The 18,281-nt window shown below is 41.1% G+C and overlaps 2 protein-coding genes across 6 annotated transcripts; one reads left to right on the top strand and one right to left on the bottom strand.

Moving 5' to 3' along the window:
* Positions 1-477: 477 nt before the first annotated feature.
* LOC663805 (glutamate receptor ionotropic, kainate 2) lies at positions 478-6,740 on the bottom strand. Its single transcript, XM_969840.4, has 15 exons — positions 6,555-6,740; positions 6,343-6,504; positions 5,818-6,190; positions 5,318-5,459; positions 5,112-5,267; positions 4,559-4,711; positions 4,270-4,508; positions 4,003-4,219; positions 2,988-3,072; positions 2,780-2,918; positions 2,513-2,650; positions 1,697-2,127; positions 989-1,104; positions 704-859; positions 478-655 (listed from the first exon to the last, which is right to left on the bottom strand). The coding sequence occupies exons 1-15, from the start codon at positions 6,631-6,633 to the stop codon at positions 530-532; spliced, it is 2,712 nt and encodes a 903-aa protein (XP_974933.1). The 5' UTR covers positions 6,634-6,740; the 3' UTR covers positions 478-529.
* Positions 6,741-6,819: 79 nt separating this feature from the next.
* LOC663783 (glutamate receptor ionotropic, kainate 2) lies at positions 6,820-18,278 on the top strand. Of its 5 annotated transcripts, none has more exons than XM_015985319.2 (16): positions 6,821-7,553; positions 9,184-9,273; positions 9,965-10,120; positions 11,890-12,074; positions 12,444-12,601; positions 13,531-13,672; positions 14,513-14,674; positions 14,793-14,813; positions 14,957-15,109; positions 15,155-15,373; positions 15,425-15,855; positions 16,085-16,222; positions 16,316-16,746; positions 16,797-16,912; positions 16,964-17,119; positions 17,796-18,278. In XM_015985319.2, the coding sequence occupies exons 2-16, from the start codon at positions 9,192-9,194 to the stop codon at positions 17,979-17,981; spliced, it is 2,736 nt and encodes a 911-aa protein (XP_015840805.1). In that variant the 5' UTR covers positions 6,821-7,553; positions 9,184-9,191; the 3' UTR covers positions 17,982-18,278. The 5 variants fall into 5 exon arrangements, with proteins under 5 accessions (XP_064212414.1, XP_015840805.1, XP_015840807.1 ...); XM_015985318.2 differs by lacking the exon at positions 16,085-16,222 and adding an exon at positions 15,904-16,041 and having other exon boundaries at positions 6,822-7,553; XM_064356344.1 differs by lacking the exon at positions 14,793-14,813 and having other exon boundaries at positions 6,820-7,553.
* The last annotated feature ends 3 nt before the right edge of the window (positions 18,279-18,281 follow it).

The following is an 18,281-nucleotide window of genomic DNA, read 5'->3' on the forward strand; positions in this document are numbered from 1 at the left end:
ACGCCCTATATCTATTTTATTACATCATTGATTGGCATTTAAAAAAAAACAATCGAGTAGGCCATTGTTGTAAAATGTAACCCTCCCATATCATCCCCAAAAAAAATTTATTAACAAATTGTAAAGACAGAAACCCAAAAAAACGATCAATATTTTTTATGTCACAAAAATCTTACGAATGCACGCACCTCTGAGTCACCTTGTGTGTATTGTAGCTACGTTTTCTTGGTACACCATAAAGTTTTACAACAGATAATGGTGCTTAAGATAAGCAACCTTCATAATAAGATGTTTTGACAAGGGTGACCCGAAAACATTTACGATACCGAAAAACTACAGCCTGTCTGCAATAAATAACAAAATTGGCTTGAAGGGTTATTGCGGTTTGGGGTAATCATAATAAAAATTTAATGGTGTACAAAGAAAACGTTGAAAGGTATTTGAGTGTGGGGCACCAAATGACTAAATGAAACACAATTTTCAGACATCGATTTTTATTCAAGAGCTTTACAGAGTGTTCTCGTTTATCTCAATCACCTTGCCTTAGAGTCTCCCTGCTTAGGTTCAGATTGGCGGCGGGATTAGCCGGTTTCTGGCGGCACCAAATATCCATTGCAAATCTGAGTTCTTTCAGGAAGACTTCCTTGAGGGCCACCTGGAATAAATTTATCAGCGCTTGTTAAATTAAGCAAAGCCGGCGTACGTGTTGTGTAACTGCAATTTTCCTAACGTGCCATAAAAATTCGCAAACAGCTATAACCATGGCGATACTCATCCCAACGACGAGAACGACAAAAACCCCTCCGACGTGAGCCAAACTCAGTTCGTTGGCCGAATCAGTCTTTGAGTCCTCGTCTTTCTAAATTAATATCTGATTAAAATTCTGTCTCGTTTGTTTTGTTAAATAATGCGACTACGAGCGTGTTGTTTATAAAATTGCTCCCGTCTGTACAATTTAGCGAAACTTTGAAGTAAATTTTTTGTTTACCTTGCAAGTATTAGCTTTGTTTTTCTCCTTCCACCATTTTTCTTTGAGTCGCTGCAGCCGGCCCATCTCCTGCATCTTTAATATCGCTTGATTTATTGACGTTCGGTAGGGAGCATCTACGGACGATTTCGTCAATAACAAAACGCGAATTTATTTTTTTTAATATGAGGCGAGGTAAATTTATTGGGTAATTGAGTTTAAGACATTAAGTATGGCTGTTTAACAAAGAAACCATAAACCGTCGGAACTATTGAAGAGTTACCTCAACTATCGTAAAAGACCAGCGGGGGTCCAATTGTTTCGTATGCAAAGAACCACCGACGAATGCTTTTCATGCCGGAGTATTATACGAGCTGATCTTTATACGCGTATATGCCTGGCCGTCATGTTATAAACAAAAATATGCCCCTACTTTATCAATCTCCTTAATAGTCATCTGACACATGTGTGGGCTGGGGGAGCCTTTGTACCGCAAGGAATTCGACTATTTTTATTTATTTTGAACAGACTTGGCCAAACTTTCACGAACACACAACCGAACTTCGCGATCTCCGCCAGATAATTCACCAATAAGGCGGTTTACAAGTAATTAATCGGATTTCAGACCCACTTGTTGCAATAATAAACCACAGACGCTCGTCTAATTTAAAATAAACCATCAGAGTTTTTATTTTTTGGACAATTAAAATGGTGGTTTTCACGCCTTACTTGTGGGCATGGCAATGCCGTATCCTTTGGTGTCCAGCCGATTGCCCACTTGCACCAGCTCGCAGTGTTTCTCCACTTCGTACTCGATGGAGGAGCTCTCCATCAGAAAGGCATACTTCCCCTTTTTGCTGATTACTCGTTTGACTCCATCGTCGTTCGAAGTCTCAAAAACGCTGGGGTCGGCGGTCTCCATCGCCACCCACATTTTGTGGTAGGTCGTGACGTTGGTATCCCTGAAGAACGAGGCCGTGGCCCCGTCTTTGAGGCAGCCGTATTTGATTTTCGTTTGGGCGGCCAGGTCTTCGGCGCTTTGGATGGTGGGCCCCATCCGGGACTGGGTGAGAAAGGCGGCCAAGTTGGCCGTGTAGCAGGAGATCATGATCAGGGTGAAAAACCACCACATTCCCGCCACCATCCGGGTGGAGATGCCCCTAAAATGAACACGCAGGAATGCGAGAGTTGTTTGAAAAAACGTGTGCACATATTGTTGGTGAATTATCGGCGAGTGGCTGTAATGACGGGAATGTAGACATCTCTGTAAGTAGATATGGATATTAAGACGCCTTGATGAGGACGTGCGGTGTCTTTGAACAGGAGTCTCTTCTGTACAAGGAAGTGGTCAGAATATCATAAACTATGACCGGCTACAAGCTCGGTACCTACATGCCAACCCTAGTTGGCACGCGCTTCTCAGAATATTGCTTTGAAGTCTCACCGAAACCGACGCATCTCAAAGCCTCATTTCACCTCTTATTAATATTGATGGCGGTTTCGAATGGGATTTTTTCTCTTACATATCACGCATACACAACTCACTTCGGCAATATGTCACAGCCTTGCTGCATGATGGAGCCCAGCGTCAGCCAGAAGCAATTCTTTATGTTCCAGATATTCTCCAGCTCCTCCGGATTCGGGTTGCACGGATGAGGGTTCTCCCATTCATTAGGATTCAGTCTGCAATAAATTCCGCAAAAATTGATTTAATTCACATTTTACGGCGCGGAGATTGAAACGAAACGTCGGAGAGGTGCCTCTTTTATAGACAGGGATTTATCCTGACAAAATTTTATGAGAGAGACTTACCTCGCGACGAGGAAAATAATCATAGATATAACCATATACGCAGTTACCATATAAAGCCAAACGTGCAGAGATAAAGGATTCGTGAAGGCGAGCAGGTCGGGGGGCTCCTTAACGATTTTTGTGTACAGGATGCTGATCCCTGAAAAGGGCTTAGCAACCAAAAAAATCACACAGCATGATTTTCGCTATTAGTTAGACAACAACGTACCCAGCGTCATAAAGGGGTTGCTGAAATCCACCGCCTTCCTCCGCTCGTATGTTGTGGTCAAATCACAAATCGCCAAATCGGCTTTCTGTAACACGACAATCTTTTAACTAGTGTAGCTATAAGGGTATCGGTAGGAAAAATTCCTTGGAAGTTGGAATGTTTTTAATAAAGCTTTTTTAGACTTAAATAAATATATTGAATTTATTAGGTCCAATGCTTCATTAGAGGAGAAAGGAAATGACATGAGGGTCACTGAAGTCAGAATCGTCTCTAGATGCTGCATATTTGTCTTCATCTCAAATATTGATAAGTAAATAACAGTCGTGTTCAGTGCAGTATTAATTAATAGATTATTTATTATAAATGTTCTGAATAAACTGAAAGCAATGAGTCCAACAATTCATTTTCTCAAATCTTTTGGGTCATCCTCAGATGCTGAATTGTGGTCTTCAACTGGAGAGTGCGAGGGCAAAAAGTATTTTCCTCACTTATTTCTCTCCATTAGCATAGTTGCTCTACTCACAATATTTCCATACAAATACTTATGATAAACTAATGTCTAATAAATGCAGTCTAATGTAGATTCCAGAAGCTAGTAACTCGCTTACGGTTAGTCCTACGAAAAAAATGTATAAACCATTTTGTTGGACATTTTATCAGCTTTAATTTTCGTAAGATGATAAAAATTGATAAGAAGGATCGTTTCCGAAATATGATCAAAAAAACAAAAAATGGCACCTTTAACCCTCTCCCCCTCCTCGAGGTCGCCCACCACCCGCATTTCTCTAGGAATTTTTTCCACCGATTTATCTAATTTGACTGAACCAATAAATTTACTGTAACGTAAAACGTCGATGAATAAAATATTAAAAACTGCTTTTTGTTTATTTTGCGTTTTCCTCTAATTTCGCCAGCAATTAAGTTGTGGAGCTGATTCGATTTGGAAACTTTTGTGCCGCGATTAAAACTCTAATTTTTCTAGGCGCTGGGGAAATCAAGCCCGCTTTAGACTCACTCTGTCCAATAAGTGCCTAATTAAGCCGTTCCATTCTTTGGTTTTGGGATCATATTTTCCGTAATTATTGTCCGGAACAAGCTCAAAGACGTAGTTGCACTCGTATAACTCACAAATGCCCTTCATCAAGTCCATGGCGTATCCTTCAAAAGCGTTATTTCCGCTCATTACGCTGCTGTCGATTCCGGGTTTGCGCGACAAATACGGCGGGTAAATCCTGGAAAAAGTCCGGGTAAAGCAACACACATAGTCGTAATAATTATGAACCTTGAAACCACCCGGAAAGTCCGCCCTTTGAGCTGCTGCTCCAACTCCTTCTCGCGGTCCGCCGAAGTGATGGTCGAGTAGATAGAATGGGGCGTACCGGAGTCCCAAATTCCCGTGACTCGGAACTCATCCTTTCGCAATTCCAGGACTTCTAATTTGAGTGAAACGCGCTGTCCTAAGGAATTAAAATTTAAAGAGCCCGATATCGGTTCCCCCAGCATTCCTTTCGTCATATTAAGCTTGAATGAAAATTTAAACGTTTCAATTTAAGCTCGTTTCGGTGATTTACCAGTGGAATAAAAGCCGACAGTCGATATCCGTGCGATGAAATTTCATTTGTATCGCAACTCTGCGGCCTGACATCCATTTCTTGCTCCTGGTCCAAGTTTGAATAAGCAGTTATGAATAAATTTAAAGCGTCGAAGAGGAACGCGGTCTTGACCTGCAACCCGCACAAGAAACTTGTAGAGTGGGTTGTGCGCGATTTTTTCTGAATCCAATTTTAAATAAACAGTTTCACTGAAAATTCCTCCATGGAATTATAAATAGAATCATGGGGATTTTGCGAGCCAGAGCGTCGGCCAAATATTTGTAAATTAATTCTTTATTGTTAAATTATAAATCAAGGATCTGAGTTAATTCCGGTCGATTAGACTCCGGTAGTCCCGGAGCCGGCCTTTATCAATCACTCGCATCTCACGGGATGGTTTTGAGATGCAAATAAATCGTAATCAGGACAAGGGAAGCGGCAAATTGTGAACCCATGCTAAATATACTTTTGTGTGCATTGAAATGTCACAAGCCGCAAATGTGATTTGTTTCCGGTGAATAAATGTCACTACCTTTATCAACTTGTTGGGAATTTTGAGCTTTCGCTCTGAATCAACGAGTTCCCAGTTGCCAATTACCGTATCGACCACTTTTTGGTCCAACATTCGCACAATTGAAACATTTGTTTTTATTTCGCCCAACTGGCGAAAATCTATAGTGTAGGCGTCCTGAAAACACGAAGTAACACGACTGTTGCACTCCTACAGTAGGAAATTACCAATGAAGTTAGTAAGTAAGTGTGATACTCCTCGAAGAGCTTCACCTCCTTTGCCTGCGAGAGAATATCAATAGTGTGGTCGGCTTCACAATCTAAGATAATGTGGAGGGCTCCGGAAGCCACAATTTCCTTGAAGACCGGCCTGGAAATTTAACACACTTTGTATGGAAGCTTCAAAGTATTATCGTTCCATCAACTTATTAATGAGATCTGTATTTTCGCAAAAGTTCATAATCACGTTACTCGAGTTATAACGCAACTTTTCTCATAATAAAATGTCTCCAATACCTCAAAAATTACTTGGGAAAATCGATTTTCTGCACCACAAAACTTCGTGGCTTGTTAAACAATAACTCATTTCAGGAGAGTAATTAGAAGTCAACGGTCTAGGAGTCGAGCTTTATGAACTAAGCGAGACTAGTGCCACAAAAAGCTTAATGTCCCTCCTTTAGCCAAAAACAAATTAAAACGAAATTCTAGTTTGAAACACTCCTTTGTACCTGTGGTCGGGCTCGGGGCCCAGCTTCCGGTACGTAACCAGCGGATTATTGGGACTTAGCGCCTTGAGGACTTCCTGGAGTCTAACAAGTCCATCATCATTTTCGTAAATGATGGTGTAACTCCTCCAGTCGTTCTCCCTCACTAGAGTGGCGAAAGCTTTCGAGAGAACGCTCGGGCTTGGGTATAAGTTAAAGTTGAATATTTCCTTCTTGTTGGCCGTTCCCAAGCCGGCATAAGTGGCAAAATTCGGATTCCAGAACGTTTGAAATTGCGGAATTTCCAGACTTAAAGCCATTGATTGAATGATTTCGTTCGCTTCGCCATTTTCTGGACCGAAAATGGCCGCAATGCCCTCCCGCAGAGCGTCGCAAGCTGAAAGTTTGACCTCGTAAAGAATTCCTCCAGACTTGTAGACACTTCCGAGACGCTCGGGAGAAGTTTTCGTAATAAAATAGTTCATCAAAAAATAATGGGGAAGAGAGGGTTAAACAATGAGGAAATGTCCACATTTCGCGACTCCTTACCGAGGTTTCCGACGTTGTATATTTCGCTCTTTTTGATTCGGTATATTCTAGGGGCGAGGACGAAGTTAAGGGCGTATTGAGTGGCGGCGTAATTATTAATGTAGTTTGTCGCACTCGTAATTGCAAGCTCGTCGAGAGCAGCATTCTCATTCAGAAAAAAGGCTTGAACAAATCACGTTAATTCAAATCTTGAATGAACTCGCGTAACTTACCAACTTTTAGCGCTTTAGGATTCTCAGGACTGGCACAAGCTTCGAGCAGGATTAAGAACAAGATCGAAAAAGTCGCCATTTTAACAATTGTTTGTAATCACGATAAAATCATTGTTTACCAACGCCTCACTCAACTCAAGAGAGACAAGTTTAGTTTCGTCGACTTTCGAGTTTCTATTTTTAACAAATTTATTCTGGACGCTAGGCTAGTGCCTATGACACGTTTTAGTGAACAGATTTTATCTAAACGATATGAATTAGGAGTTCCTTAAACACAAATAAAAATTATTGTTGTGTTCTGGTTTGATCAGATTGCCAGGCGCCACTGAATAATTCCGCTGCTTGTGATTCCGGAAAATACGAAGAATCAGTGCATTAGCACTCCCAAATGCTAAAATTGTGTTTTAATATTAAACTAGCGCGTATTTTATTCATGAGATCGATGAAGAAGATTCAATATTTATCCGGGAAGTGGAGTTCAGTGGCGAGAGTTCTCGCAAATGCAAATTAACTCCACACTAATTTATTATTTCCAAATTCCCCACATGGTGTAAAAACCTAGCCACTGTCCCAAATCTGTCTTCCCAATCTGATCCGTTTCTCCTCAGATCAGTTATGTAATAAATTAACTCTCCCCGAAATCAATAAAAATATCCTCCGAGTTGCTTAAAACAGCCGAAAAGTTGTAAACTTTCCGGGCGCAAATACCGGAAACCAGGCCGATAAATTTCATTTTTGATTCTCGGCACAGCTTGTCGGCCGTTTTCTTTATTTCGATCGGGTCGTTTCTGGTGTGTATTTGATTTTTCACATCGTGGACATATCCCGTCTTTATCATCGGAGCGTTCTGGAGCCGAACAGCGCCGACTCCGGGCAACCGGAGGCTGGGAATAAAATCCCGGCTGCAGTGAGGGTTGCGGGTCTGCAAGAGCCACTCAATAACGGCCGCGTCGATACGTTTCGAGTGTTGTGCTTTCAAGAAAAACTGAAGAACTGCAGGTAGGTGCGAAAATGTATAGTCCGGGCGATGGGGGCGGGCCATGGCGGGCGGAAAGCGCCCGGAGTTCGCACATATGGCTCATACAAGGGACGGGGACTCCATGCCGCTTGTTGTGACACGGTTTTCGATGAAATGAGATTATTCCAGTTTGTTTTGGTCGACTTACGTGTTGGGAAAATATTTCACTAGAATGGTGGTACTTAGGAAGTTAGTTTAAAACTATTTTTCCCTCAGGGGTTCTGCAAACTTGATTGATGTTTATTTACTTCGAGCTTTTATGTTATGCTTGTAGCAGTTTAGAAAATTTAATAAATACGTATTGTTCGCCCACCAAACTCCTTAACACAAGTATGAAGTTTCCAAGTGAAACATCTATTAGTTATAGTTGATACGAAACTTGAACAGTGGTCGGAAGTTGCATTAGAAATTTTTAAGAGCTTTAGCAAGTTGTCACTCATTTAAGTAACGACGAACAAGATTCAATTAAAATTTAATTAAAGTACAAAAAGAAACGCGAAAGGAACAAAGCAAAATAATGATCAAATAATTTTTTTCTCTAGAGGATGAGCCCTGACGGTTTTTATTTCAATATTGCTCTTTAAAATCATCTAGCGGACGAGTTTTCCACCCTTTACAAAAAATTAAGACATGTTGGTTATTCTTCCCCCATTTTAACATTTTTCGGTGGCCGGGTTTGAAATTGAAATAAATTCCTCTATGTGCATATGACTTCGTGCCTTATCTTCTCCAAGATCATGTGCTCCTCAAAATTAAGGCAAACACATCCTGGCCTTAACTATTCCCAACTATTTACATTGAAAATTCCCGAGTGATTTATATGTCCGGTTTCGGGGGCGCAGAGTGTACCAAACAAATGGTTTTAATTAATCTTGATTTAAAGTGTAATTAGCAAGATAAGCTGGCTTTTGTTGGGGAAAAATCTGATGGTGCATTTGGCAAAAACTAACAAGCTTTGTTTATGCTTTTGGGAAGATCTGGCCGTCTTCATACATACTACATCATCTCATTATTTGGAACTCTTTCATGTCCATGTCTCGAGGGTTTTTATCGTACGGAAGGCAATTGCTGACGTTTGTTCAACAGTGTTGACGAAAAATTTTAAAGCTGAGGCTTGACTGGATGGTGACATCCGTCAGGGTGTAATGGTCGTTAGTTCGGGACAACTCCAGTCGGTTCGATAAATGTTTAAAGGGGTCTCCCGGTCTAAACAGTGCCTTTAAGTTTCCTCGTTTAAAAGCAATTACTCTAAATTTTATTTGTCATTGATAGAGCGGCTTTTGCCAAACTAGTCGCTAGTCCTTCTTGGCAACTAATTAATCATTTCGAGAATCAACAAGTCCAGGTAGTTTAAAAATCAACTGAGAGATAAGTGTGAGTTATGCCCCAGAAAACTACAGACGACAGCGATGATAAAACAGTTCTAATAAGCGATGCGAAAAAGCTCAATCATTTTTCCAATTTTAAAGTATCGATTGGGTGCTTTATTACGAAATAGCCGGAGAAAAGTCGTGCTTTTATCGGCGGTGATTTTTTAGTTTTATTAAAGCGTTCGCATCGATCTCGTATTTTGATAAATGGAAAAGTTAAATTTATATTTTATTGTTACAGATGTTTTCATGATGGAGTGGCTAACGCAATTGCTTTTAGTGCTTCCGCTAATGAAATTTTCCAACACTCTTCCAGACGTGATCCGAATAGGTAAGCCCTTTTAGGAAAAAAAGTCGCAAATAAAAACCTCGGCAACTTCATTAAAGACCCAGAAATTTACCATTTTTAGTTTTGGATTATTTCACCCCCGAGTTTATTAACAAAATAGTGTTTCATCGCGAGACAAAAGCGGGCCTTTGTCGCCTTTATCAAACTTTTTTGGCGCCCCTAAGCTTCCTTTCAGCAAGCCCTTGTATTGTATATTCTATGGTGGCATTTTATCGCAAAAAACCTAACTTTTCCCTCCATAAAGCCAACGATTAAAGCGCTATTTGTTCCTCCATTTCTATAAAAGTATAATCCCGTTTTATTTAATTATTTCCGCTTTGAATAGAGGCGCACTTTAATAATTAAAGTAACTCCCAGCTGCGTGTAACAAATTCCAGGATTTTTGTCGAATAAAAGCCGTCCCTTGGTAAGTGGCAGTGACATTCCGAAAAATCGTTTTAACATTTCCATTCGGGGTTCTTGGCCGGTAATAATCCCCTGCCGAAAGTATAGTGTCCGTGTCGTCAAAGGGCGACTTAAACCTAATAGGATTATTGACAGTTAATGGCTCGGGTAACTTTACACACAAAGAGCAAAGAGGCAACTTTCACAAATCAAATTAGGGAAGATTGATGACAGTGATTTCCGAGTGCTGGTCATTGAGAAAATTTCATTAATCTTGGGATTGTTTCAGGTGGACTGTTTCATCCCGCTGATGATAAGCAAGAGATCGCATTTAGATATGCGGTCGAGAAGATCAACAGCGATCGGATGATCCTGCCGAGGTCCAAGCTCAGCGCGCAGATCGAGAAGATGTCCCCGCAGGACAGCTTCCACGCATCCAAAAAAGGTACAACTTATAACTTAAGTTAAAGGACGTAATTTGTTCTTAAATGATTTAAATCCCAACTGTGGTGTGTAAGACAAAATTAAATAAAAACTTTGTCCGGTCTACACTTGAGCACAAAACTCAAAAAATAGGGAACAAACCTATTAAAAAACAAACAGAAACAAAACAAAAAGCAATTCTTGTGGTTTAAGTTTGTATATTTGCCAATCAAACCCTATAGATCTGACGCTTTTACTCCTAAAAAACATAGATACTATTTTCTGGTCTCTGGACTCTAGACAATGTCTACGAAAACGTTCACAATTCGAAAAACAACACACTTTGTCTTACGTTTCTTATTTTAGACGGAAGACAAATGTTTTATTTTATTCTTAACGAAAGAATTTTTCTCCCAATTGTCTTTATACAGTCGTTCGAAAGACATTGTTTAAATACAAAATCTCTCCAATTTGTATAAAAGTGGGTACCTATACAATTTTATAATATTACTTTGTCTTTAACAAATTTTTATCTTTGTGTTTCGTATTTTCGTGTATTCTGTATTACCAGATACAGCAGAAACTTAATTATTCAAAACGCCACAATATCCAGAACAAAAATACAATTTTAAGCAAACCTTTTAACAGATTTAACTAGATTCTTTTTTAAGTTCTTTCTAAAAATTTACGGTGAACTTTATGAACTAACGTTCTGGACAAGGCACTGTATGACTTCAGTTACTCATAGACTATCAGATAAATTCTACAGCGGCTGATTACAGAATTAAATAAAAATTCCGAAATAAGTTCGGATAATTGAGACTCTGCTCAAGTTAAGTATGACTGAAAGGCTAATAAGCCCCATTACCATTGCTGGAAGCAATAGTGTTTATCGGAACGTGCCTACTGATTAGAAAACTTTGTTGTATCTAAGTTCGCATTAGTTCAACATCTGTTACAAATTACTTCAATATATTTCCTCCCCACGAAATAATTTTGTTTAAGATTGTCGTTGCTAGTTTGTGAACTTTATAGACGAGTTGCGGGTTGGTTTAGTTGCGTTAAAAGTTAATGTTGATTCATATTTCAGCAACTTTTATTTATAAATGAATTAAACAATTAATTTGAAAGCCAAATAGTGTTTTAATTAAAATTGTGTGTGGTTGAACCAAAGTGTGCAAAATTATAATAATGATGTATGTACATGGCGGTGCATTTATTAATTATAATATTAGTTTTAATTCAACCAACCGGATTTGGCTGTCAAAAACCGTTGATTATTGGTAATCCGGCATATTTTCGGTTTGCATGTGAATAATTTAATTCTTCATTTCCACTCTCTTTCGCAATAACAATTTTCTTTTGAGCTTCGCATCCATCTGATTGTCCGGCCTCCGGAGCAAAAATCAATGCTCCAGCCAAGTCGAAAGCAATGAACTCCTTGAAAAAATTAAGTTGTATCTCCGCCACTTTCGGGAAAATAACACGGTCTCCTTCCGCTCTTATCTCAGCCAATTCCATTTGAGTGTGAATATGGAAATGGCACGTTATTAAATTGTGTTCATCTCTTTATGACCCCGTCACGTTTACATTTCAATAACATTACATTTTATTACCGTGAAATCTCGCAAAATTTTTGGGAGCGGAATTAGCGAGTAGCTAAATGTCGGCGTTTGTCGACATAAATAACGCGTCAAAGACACGTTTCCATTAGAAGGGCTCCCAAAAGCAGTAAACTCGTCGAGTGAGTGAAACTGTGTAATGTTGTATGAATAATTAATTTTGTTCCAGTTTGTCACCTATTGCGAAGTGGAGTGGCTGCCATCTTCGGGCCTCAGTCGGCACACACGGCCAGTCACGTGCAGTCAATATGCGATACGATGGAAATCCCGCACCTGGAGACCCGCTGGGACTACCGCCTCCGGAGGGAGAGCTGTCTAGTCAACCTGTACCCCCATCCCACCACGCTGTCCAAGGTAGAATCGAGCTTTCGTATCGATTTGCATGTGGAGGCGCTTAGATTCGGCCTTAAATTTTAAAAGGACACGCTTTCGGCCGTTTCCTTGTGCTCCAGACCTTCCACGTATCGTGGCATTTTTCCCAAACGTTTAATTAGTTTTTGAATGAAGCCGCATCAGTTAGAGCTAATTTCCTGATGTTCAGATTTTCTCTTAATTGCTTTAATTAACAAGCCTGCAATGCACTAACATGGAAATTACACCGGCTAAAATAACCAAATAGCCCGGCCGGAAATCGCCGCCAATCAATAATCCAGAAGTTATCATCACCAGACCTTATTTAGCGTCAAGTTTTTGCGTGAAGGGCAATTGTATTTCTTGTTTCAGGCGTATGTGGATTTAGTGAAAGCCTGGGGCTGGAAATCCTTCACTATAATCTACGAGAATAATGAGGGTCTGGTGCGGTTGCAGGAGCTGTTGAAAGCTCACGGTCCCTACGAGTTTCCCATCACTGTACGCCAGCTTGGGGAAAGCTCTGATTACAGGTATTTACACCCGGTTTTACTAACTCCACAATATCCTAACCGGTATTATTTACCAACCCGCGTGCACATACAAATGATTAGCTTCGACCGAGTTGGGAGCTTGTTAATCTCGGACGGTTTTTGTATGGTCGCTGACGGATTCCGGGCTTATTGGCTGTAGAAGCAAAACGTGACTTAAAGCTCGAATTAATTTACTAAGGGCTTGGTCAAGAACTTTCAATCGAAACACTCCAAGGATTTGTTTTGCAATCCCAACTTAAGCAAACAAAACATATTGCTTTCCGACATCTTTATCTTCTGCAGCGAGTTTTAAGCCGCTCTAAAACAATTTCGTAGCAAAGTAGCGTTATTGTATTAATAGGTGAAGCCTTTTAGGGCCGCCCTCCGGAGCACGCTTGTAATGAGTTGATCAATATTTCCGGTTAGTGTGTCTCGGGTAATTCCTCTCGCAGACGTTTCTTTGTGCCCCCATCCATCATAATTTTTCGCCGATTAAAATTGATTAAGGAAACACGCCAGCGATTTATCTTTATTAAGTTAACAAAACCGCTTTAGAATTTTGTTTTGAATAGGTTTGGCGAAAGAATGCGCATAAACATCTAGCGAATGTCCCACATGGGGGCTTTTCGGCGCGAGAACCCGATGAATATTATGCATTTAGGCGGAAGACTTCCATAATCGTATTAGTCAAGCGTCAAAAGTTGCTCTGGAAAATTTATTACCAGCACATGATTATAATTTCGCAAGTTAGGAAGTCGGGTTGACACGGAATGCACCTTGTAACCTATTCTCCGGTTTATTTATTATGTACGAGTACATTAAAGCGACTCTGTTTCGCTTCGGCGATAAATTTAAATGTTAAGGAGAGACGCAACTGGGGGACATTGTGTTGGGGCTGTCGCCAGATAAATTCCCGAATTTTGTTTCAGGCCACTGCTGAAGCAGATCAAGAACTCGGCAGAGTCGCATATCGTTTTAGACTGTTCGACGGAGAGGATTTACGATGTTTTGAAACAAGCGCAACAGATCGGCATGATGAGCGACTATCACAGCTATCTCATAACATCTTTAGTAAGTCAAACTTCGCCTCCTTAATCCCGCGACTTTCCCCATTAGCCATGCCTTTTTAATAGGCGAATTGTGTTGCTAAACGTGTCTAGTAACATCTGGCGTAATTCAACTCTCAAAGGATCAAATTAAACTGTAATTGGAATTCGTCCTAGATGATTTGCATATGCAGATTCTACGAATGTTCACTCCGTTGCGATATAAACGATCGCCGAATTTTATAATTAAGCCGTTTATGGAAATGGATACGGCACATGTACCAGTAAATTCAGCGGATAATTTTCGTTTTATTGCATTTTTTTAATAAAAATCTAATAAAAACTCTTTAAACGATCGCGGAATGTATCTTATTCGGAACCGCAGCGTTTTCCGTAAATGGCAGCACAGACGATTCCTTCATTCTCTTTGAACTTGGGCGAGCAAAGTGAACAAATTGGTTTTGCTATTTCTTATTTCCTGCAGACCGTATTTATGGAGATTTTCACAGGAAACCCTACTCCAAAGGTTTAGTTCTAAATTAATGTTTTTACAACGACAAATTTATTTCCCAACAAAAATTCGTAAATAAATTATTTACTAATTGTAATATTTCGAAGTTAATTAAAAAACGTTGTTTAAAGCGGTGCCGCTCTAGTTGTGAATATCTCAGCTGAAAAGGTTAATTATTTAGTTGTGCTTTCCACCGGCGGCTATACCAGCAAAGCTGAAAACAATTTCAGCATACTATTTCAGCCGGTTCAGTGCTTTGAAATTACTTCGAAACTGTATTCAAGTTCCAAGTGTTCTTGTTGAAAAATCTTAATCTCTCAGAAGAAACACAATCCCTTAAGTCTCGTATTTCAGGATCTACACGGCGTAGATCTGGAGGAGTTCAAATACGGAGGTACTAATATAACGGCTTTCCGACTCGTGGATCCTGATGGACCGGAAGTTCGTAAAGTTGTACGAGAATGGAATTTGAGCGAAGCAAAGAACAAAAAGGGAGAAATTTCATCAATAATTCGGGTACAAACTTGCACCCTATTAGTTCCCCAAATTTAACCCAGAAAGCACCCCACCAATCAATTCCCCCCAATCAGTATAGTTACGCTTGTTTTCTATTTTATGCTGCACGAATGTACAGGATAATAATACTTTTGTAAAGGTAAGTTGCGAGATTAAACCGCGTTATAAATCAATTCCGCGTCGTAAATTCGAATGAGCACATTTTGCAAACAAAGCTTACGCTGCATTTAGGCCGTGAATGCATTTTTGCGCGTATCTTACGGCCATAAACGTCGTTTCCAGGCAGAAACGGCCTTAATGTACGACGCGGTGCATTTGTTTGCGAAAGCACTCCATGATTTGGACACCAGCCAACAAATCGACATCAAGCCGCTGAGCTGCGACGCCGTGGATACCTGGCCGCACGGCTACAGTCTCATCAACTACATGAAAATCGTAAGTTGGGGGCTGGCGAAGGCGGGGTGCATTCGGGGGTTGCAGGTCGAGATGCGGGGCTTGACCGGAGTGATCAAGTTCGACCATCAGGGATTTCGGAGCGATTTCGTGCTGGACATCATCGAGCTGAACAAGGAGGGGCTCAAGAAGATCGGCACGTGGAACTCCACCGAAGGTGTCAATTTTACGAGGACTTATGGCGAGGCCTACACCCAGATCGTGGAGATTATCCAGAATAAAACGTTCGTCGTCACCACGATCCTAGTAGGGCTGTTCCCGACTCTTGTAGTTAAAAATTTAAGAGTTGGCTTTCAGAGTTCTCCGTACGTGATGCGTAAAGAGGCGAGTGAGAAATTGACAGGGAACGCGCAGTTTGAGGGCTACGCCGTGGATTTAATCCACGAGATATCGCGAGTGTTGGGCTTCAACTACACCATCCGGCTGGCTCCTGATGGGAGATACGGGTCCCTGAACCGGGAGACGAAGGAGTGGGACGGGATGATCCGGGAATTGCTGGATCAGAAAGCCGACCTGGCAATCGCCGACTTGACTATCACTTACGATAGAGAACAAGCTGTAGATTTTACGATGCCTTTTATGAACCTAGGCATCAGTATTTTGTACCGAAAGCCCATAAAGCAGCCACCGAATCTCTTCTCCTTCTTATCGCCGCTATCGCTCGACGTTTGGATCTACATGGCGACGGCCTATCTGGGCGTGTCCGTGCTGCTCTTCATCCTAGCCAGGTAAGCCTGGACTTGTGGAAAAATTCCCAGATTTCTAACCGTTTCCAGGTTCACTCCCTACGAGTGGCAGAACCCACACCCGTGCAACCCTAACCCGGACCACCTCGAGAACCAGTTCACTTTGTTTAATTGCATGTGGTTCGCTATCGGTTCTTTAATGCAGCAAGGATGCGACTTTTTGCCCAAGTAAGCCTTGTAGAACCTAGTTCAGCTGGAGTTGTGGTTGCAGGTTCAGTCCGTACGAATGGGACAACCCGCACCCATGCAATAGCGATCCGGATGTTCTAGAAAACCAGTTCACTCTCTTAAATTCCTTGTGGTTCACCATCGGGTCTTTGATGCAACAAGGATCTGACATTGCGCCCAAGTAAGTCTTCATGTCGAAATCATCGTTTTCTAGAACATCTTCATTGTGATTTTTCGCACCCAAACCAAAAGTCGTGAAAAACAATTTTTGCAGAGCCGTTTCCACGAGAATGGTGGCCGGGATGTGGTGGTTCTTCACCTTGATCATGATTTCCTCGTATACTGCCAACTTGGCCGCGTTTTTGACGGTGGAACGCATGGACTCCCCCATCGAAAGCGCTGACGATTTGGCCAAACAGACCAAGATCAAGTACGGGGCGCTCCGCGGGGGCTCCACTGCTGCCTTCTTCCGGGACTCAAACTTCTCGACCTACCAGCGGATGTGGTCGTTTATGGAGTCGCAAAGACCGTCGGTCTTCACCGCGAGTAACGTGGAAGGGGTGGAGCGGGTCGTTAAAGGCAAGGGCAGCTACGCTTTCCTTATGGAATCCACTTCGATCGAATACGTAATTGAGCGAAACTGCGAGCTGACCCAAGTGGGAGGAATGCTCGATTCGAAGGGATACGGCATCGCCATGCCTCCAAGTACACATTGAAAAACACCCCCAACTTTTTATTCATTCTTTTGTGCACAGATTCCCCGTTCAGGACTGCAATTAGTGGCACGATATTAAAGTTGCAAGAAGAGGGAAAACTCCACATATTGAAAACACGCTGGTGGAAGGAGAAACGGGGCGGAGGAGCGTGTCGGGTAAAAGCCCGCTTTAGCGAGGTTTAACCCTTTATTTTTCCTTATTTATAGGACGATACGACCAAAACCAGCAGCACAGCTAATGAATTAGGTCTGGCCAACGTGGGTGGGGTTTTTGTCGTACTCATGGGCGGAATGGGAGTAGCGTGCGTTATAGCAGTGTGCGAATTTGTATGGAAATCGCGGAAAGTTGCAGTGGAAGAAAGGGTGAGCAGCATTCTACACGACACGTAGCTATAAGAGAAGTTTTAGTTGATAGTTTTGTCTCCAAAGGCACAAAAGTCGGTTGCGATCGCAAACGCCTTTTTGCCTGGAAGTTTTCGTTACGTAAGCTCAATACTTTGTAAATATGTTGTACAATTTTATAAAGTTTTGTCCGACATGATATTCCGCCATTTTGTAACGTCAAGTCACGTGATCTGCAATCGTTTAGTACACATTAACATAAACATAGACTGTACATACTACGAGCTTTGTTGTAAGACCAGGGTCGCTCTTTTATTTAGAGAAACGAATTTATCGACAATATCGAACCATAATATTGTCACAATCAACAAAATGTAACTTTTATGACTAAATACTGTACCAAAACGGACCATTAGCAAGTTTTTGGTATGGTATATGCAGGTTGTTCCAGAACCAATTACTGTTCTGGAACACCCGTACAAACAACTTGTACGTGTGCGGAACTTAGTGTGTAGCCTTTTGATAGATAACTATCTAAGTTTATTTTGAAATATGTTTTTGCTTACTTTGTATTCCGGAAAAGTAGGAGGTAAGTGAGCCCCTACCATCCAGATTCCTTTGTTTCGCCCTAAAGTCTCTTACAGGCTTATCTTTCGTAAAATATCTTTCCCTTGTGACGTATTTTTCGATTTTTCAGTCGTCCTTGTGTGCTGAGATGGCAAATGAATTAAAATTCGCCATGCGTTGTCAAGGGTCGACGAAACCAATTCGCAAGAAGGGACGCCCTTGCGATGCCTCAACAGGGGTTGATGACGCTCGGTTTCATCCCTTGGGATCTTACACGTCTTACGGTTTCGTTGTCAATAAAGAACCCATTAATTAAAATATGATATATTTTGATTGCCTTGTTAATCGTTCCTGCTGTTTTGCTACAGACAATATGCGGCTTTTTTTCGGACCAAGCTCAGTACAAAATCATCAAGGGTTTGCTTCAGTTCAAAAACATATCATTTTTTCGGCTTAATTGAAATGTATCATATTGGGGTTAGTAGTTAGGTCTTAGCCGATTGTTTCGTTAAATACTGCCATGTTACGTTTGTAAATAATTTGTTGTAAAAAATCATGTCCATGTTCATAAATCAGCAAATTTTCATCAATAAACTATTCCAACTGTTTCGTAGAC

Source organism: Tribolium castaneum, chromosome 4 (assembly GCF_031307605.1).
Source record: "Tribolium castaneum strain GA2 chromosome 4, icTriCast1.1, whole genome shotgun sequence".
In the NCBI taxonomy this organism is placed as follows: Eukaryota; Metazoa; Arthropoda; class Insecta; order Coleoptera; family Tenebrionidae; genus Tribolium; species Tribolium castaneum.

Coding starts and splice junctions, on each gene's coding strand:
- LOC663783 (XM_015985319.2), top strand. CDS start 9,192: ATGATGGAGTGGCTAACGCAATTGCTTTTAGTGCTTCCGCTAATGAAA. Junction 15,374..15,424: donor TCGTCGTCACCACGATCCTA/GTAGGGCTGTTC, acceptor GTTGGCTTTCAG/AGTTCTCCGTACGTGATGCG. Junction 17,120..17,795: donor AAGTTGCAGTGGAAGAAAGG/GTGAGCAGCATT, acceptor TCGATTTTTCAG/TCGTCCTTGTGTGCTGAGAT.
- LOC663805 (XM_969840.4), bottom strand. CDS start 6,633: ATGGCGACTTTTTCGATCTTGTTCTTAATCCTGCTCGAAGCTTGTGCC. Junction 3,073..4,002: donor TTAGGCACTTATTGGACAGA/GTGAGTCTAAAG, acceptor GTCGTGTTACAG/AAAGCCGATTTGGCGATTTG. Junction 1,105..1,696: donor CGGCATTGCCATGCCCACAA/GTAAGGCGTGAA, acceptor AATCGTCCGTAG/ATGCTCCCTACCGAACGTCA.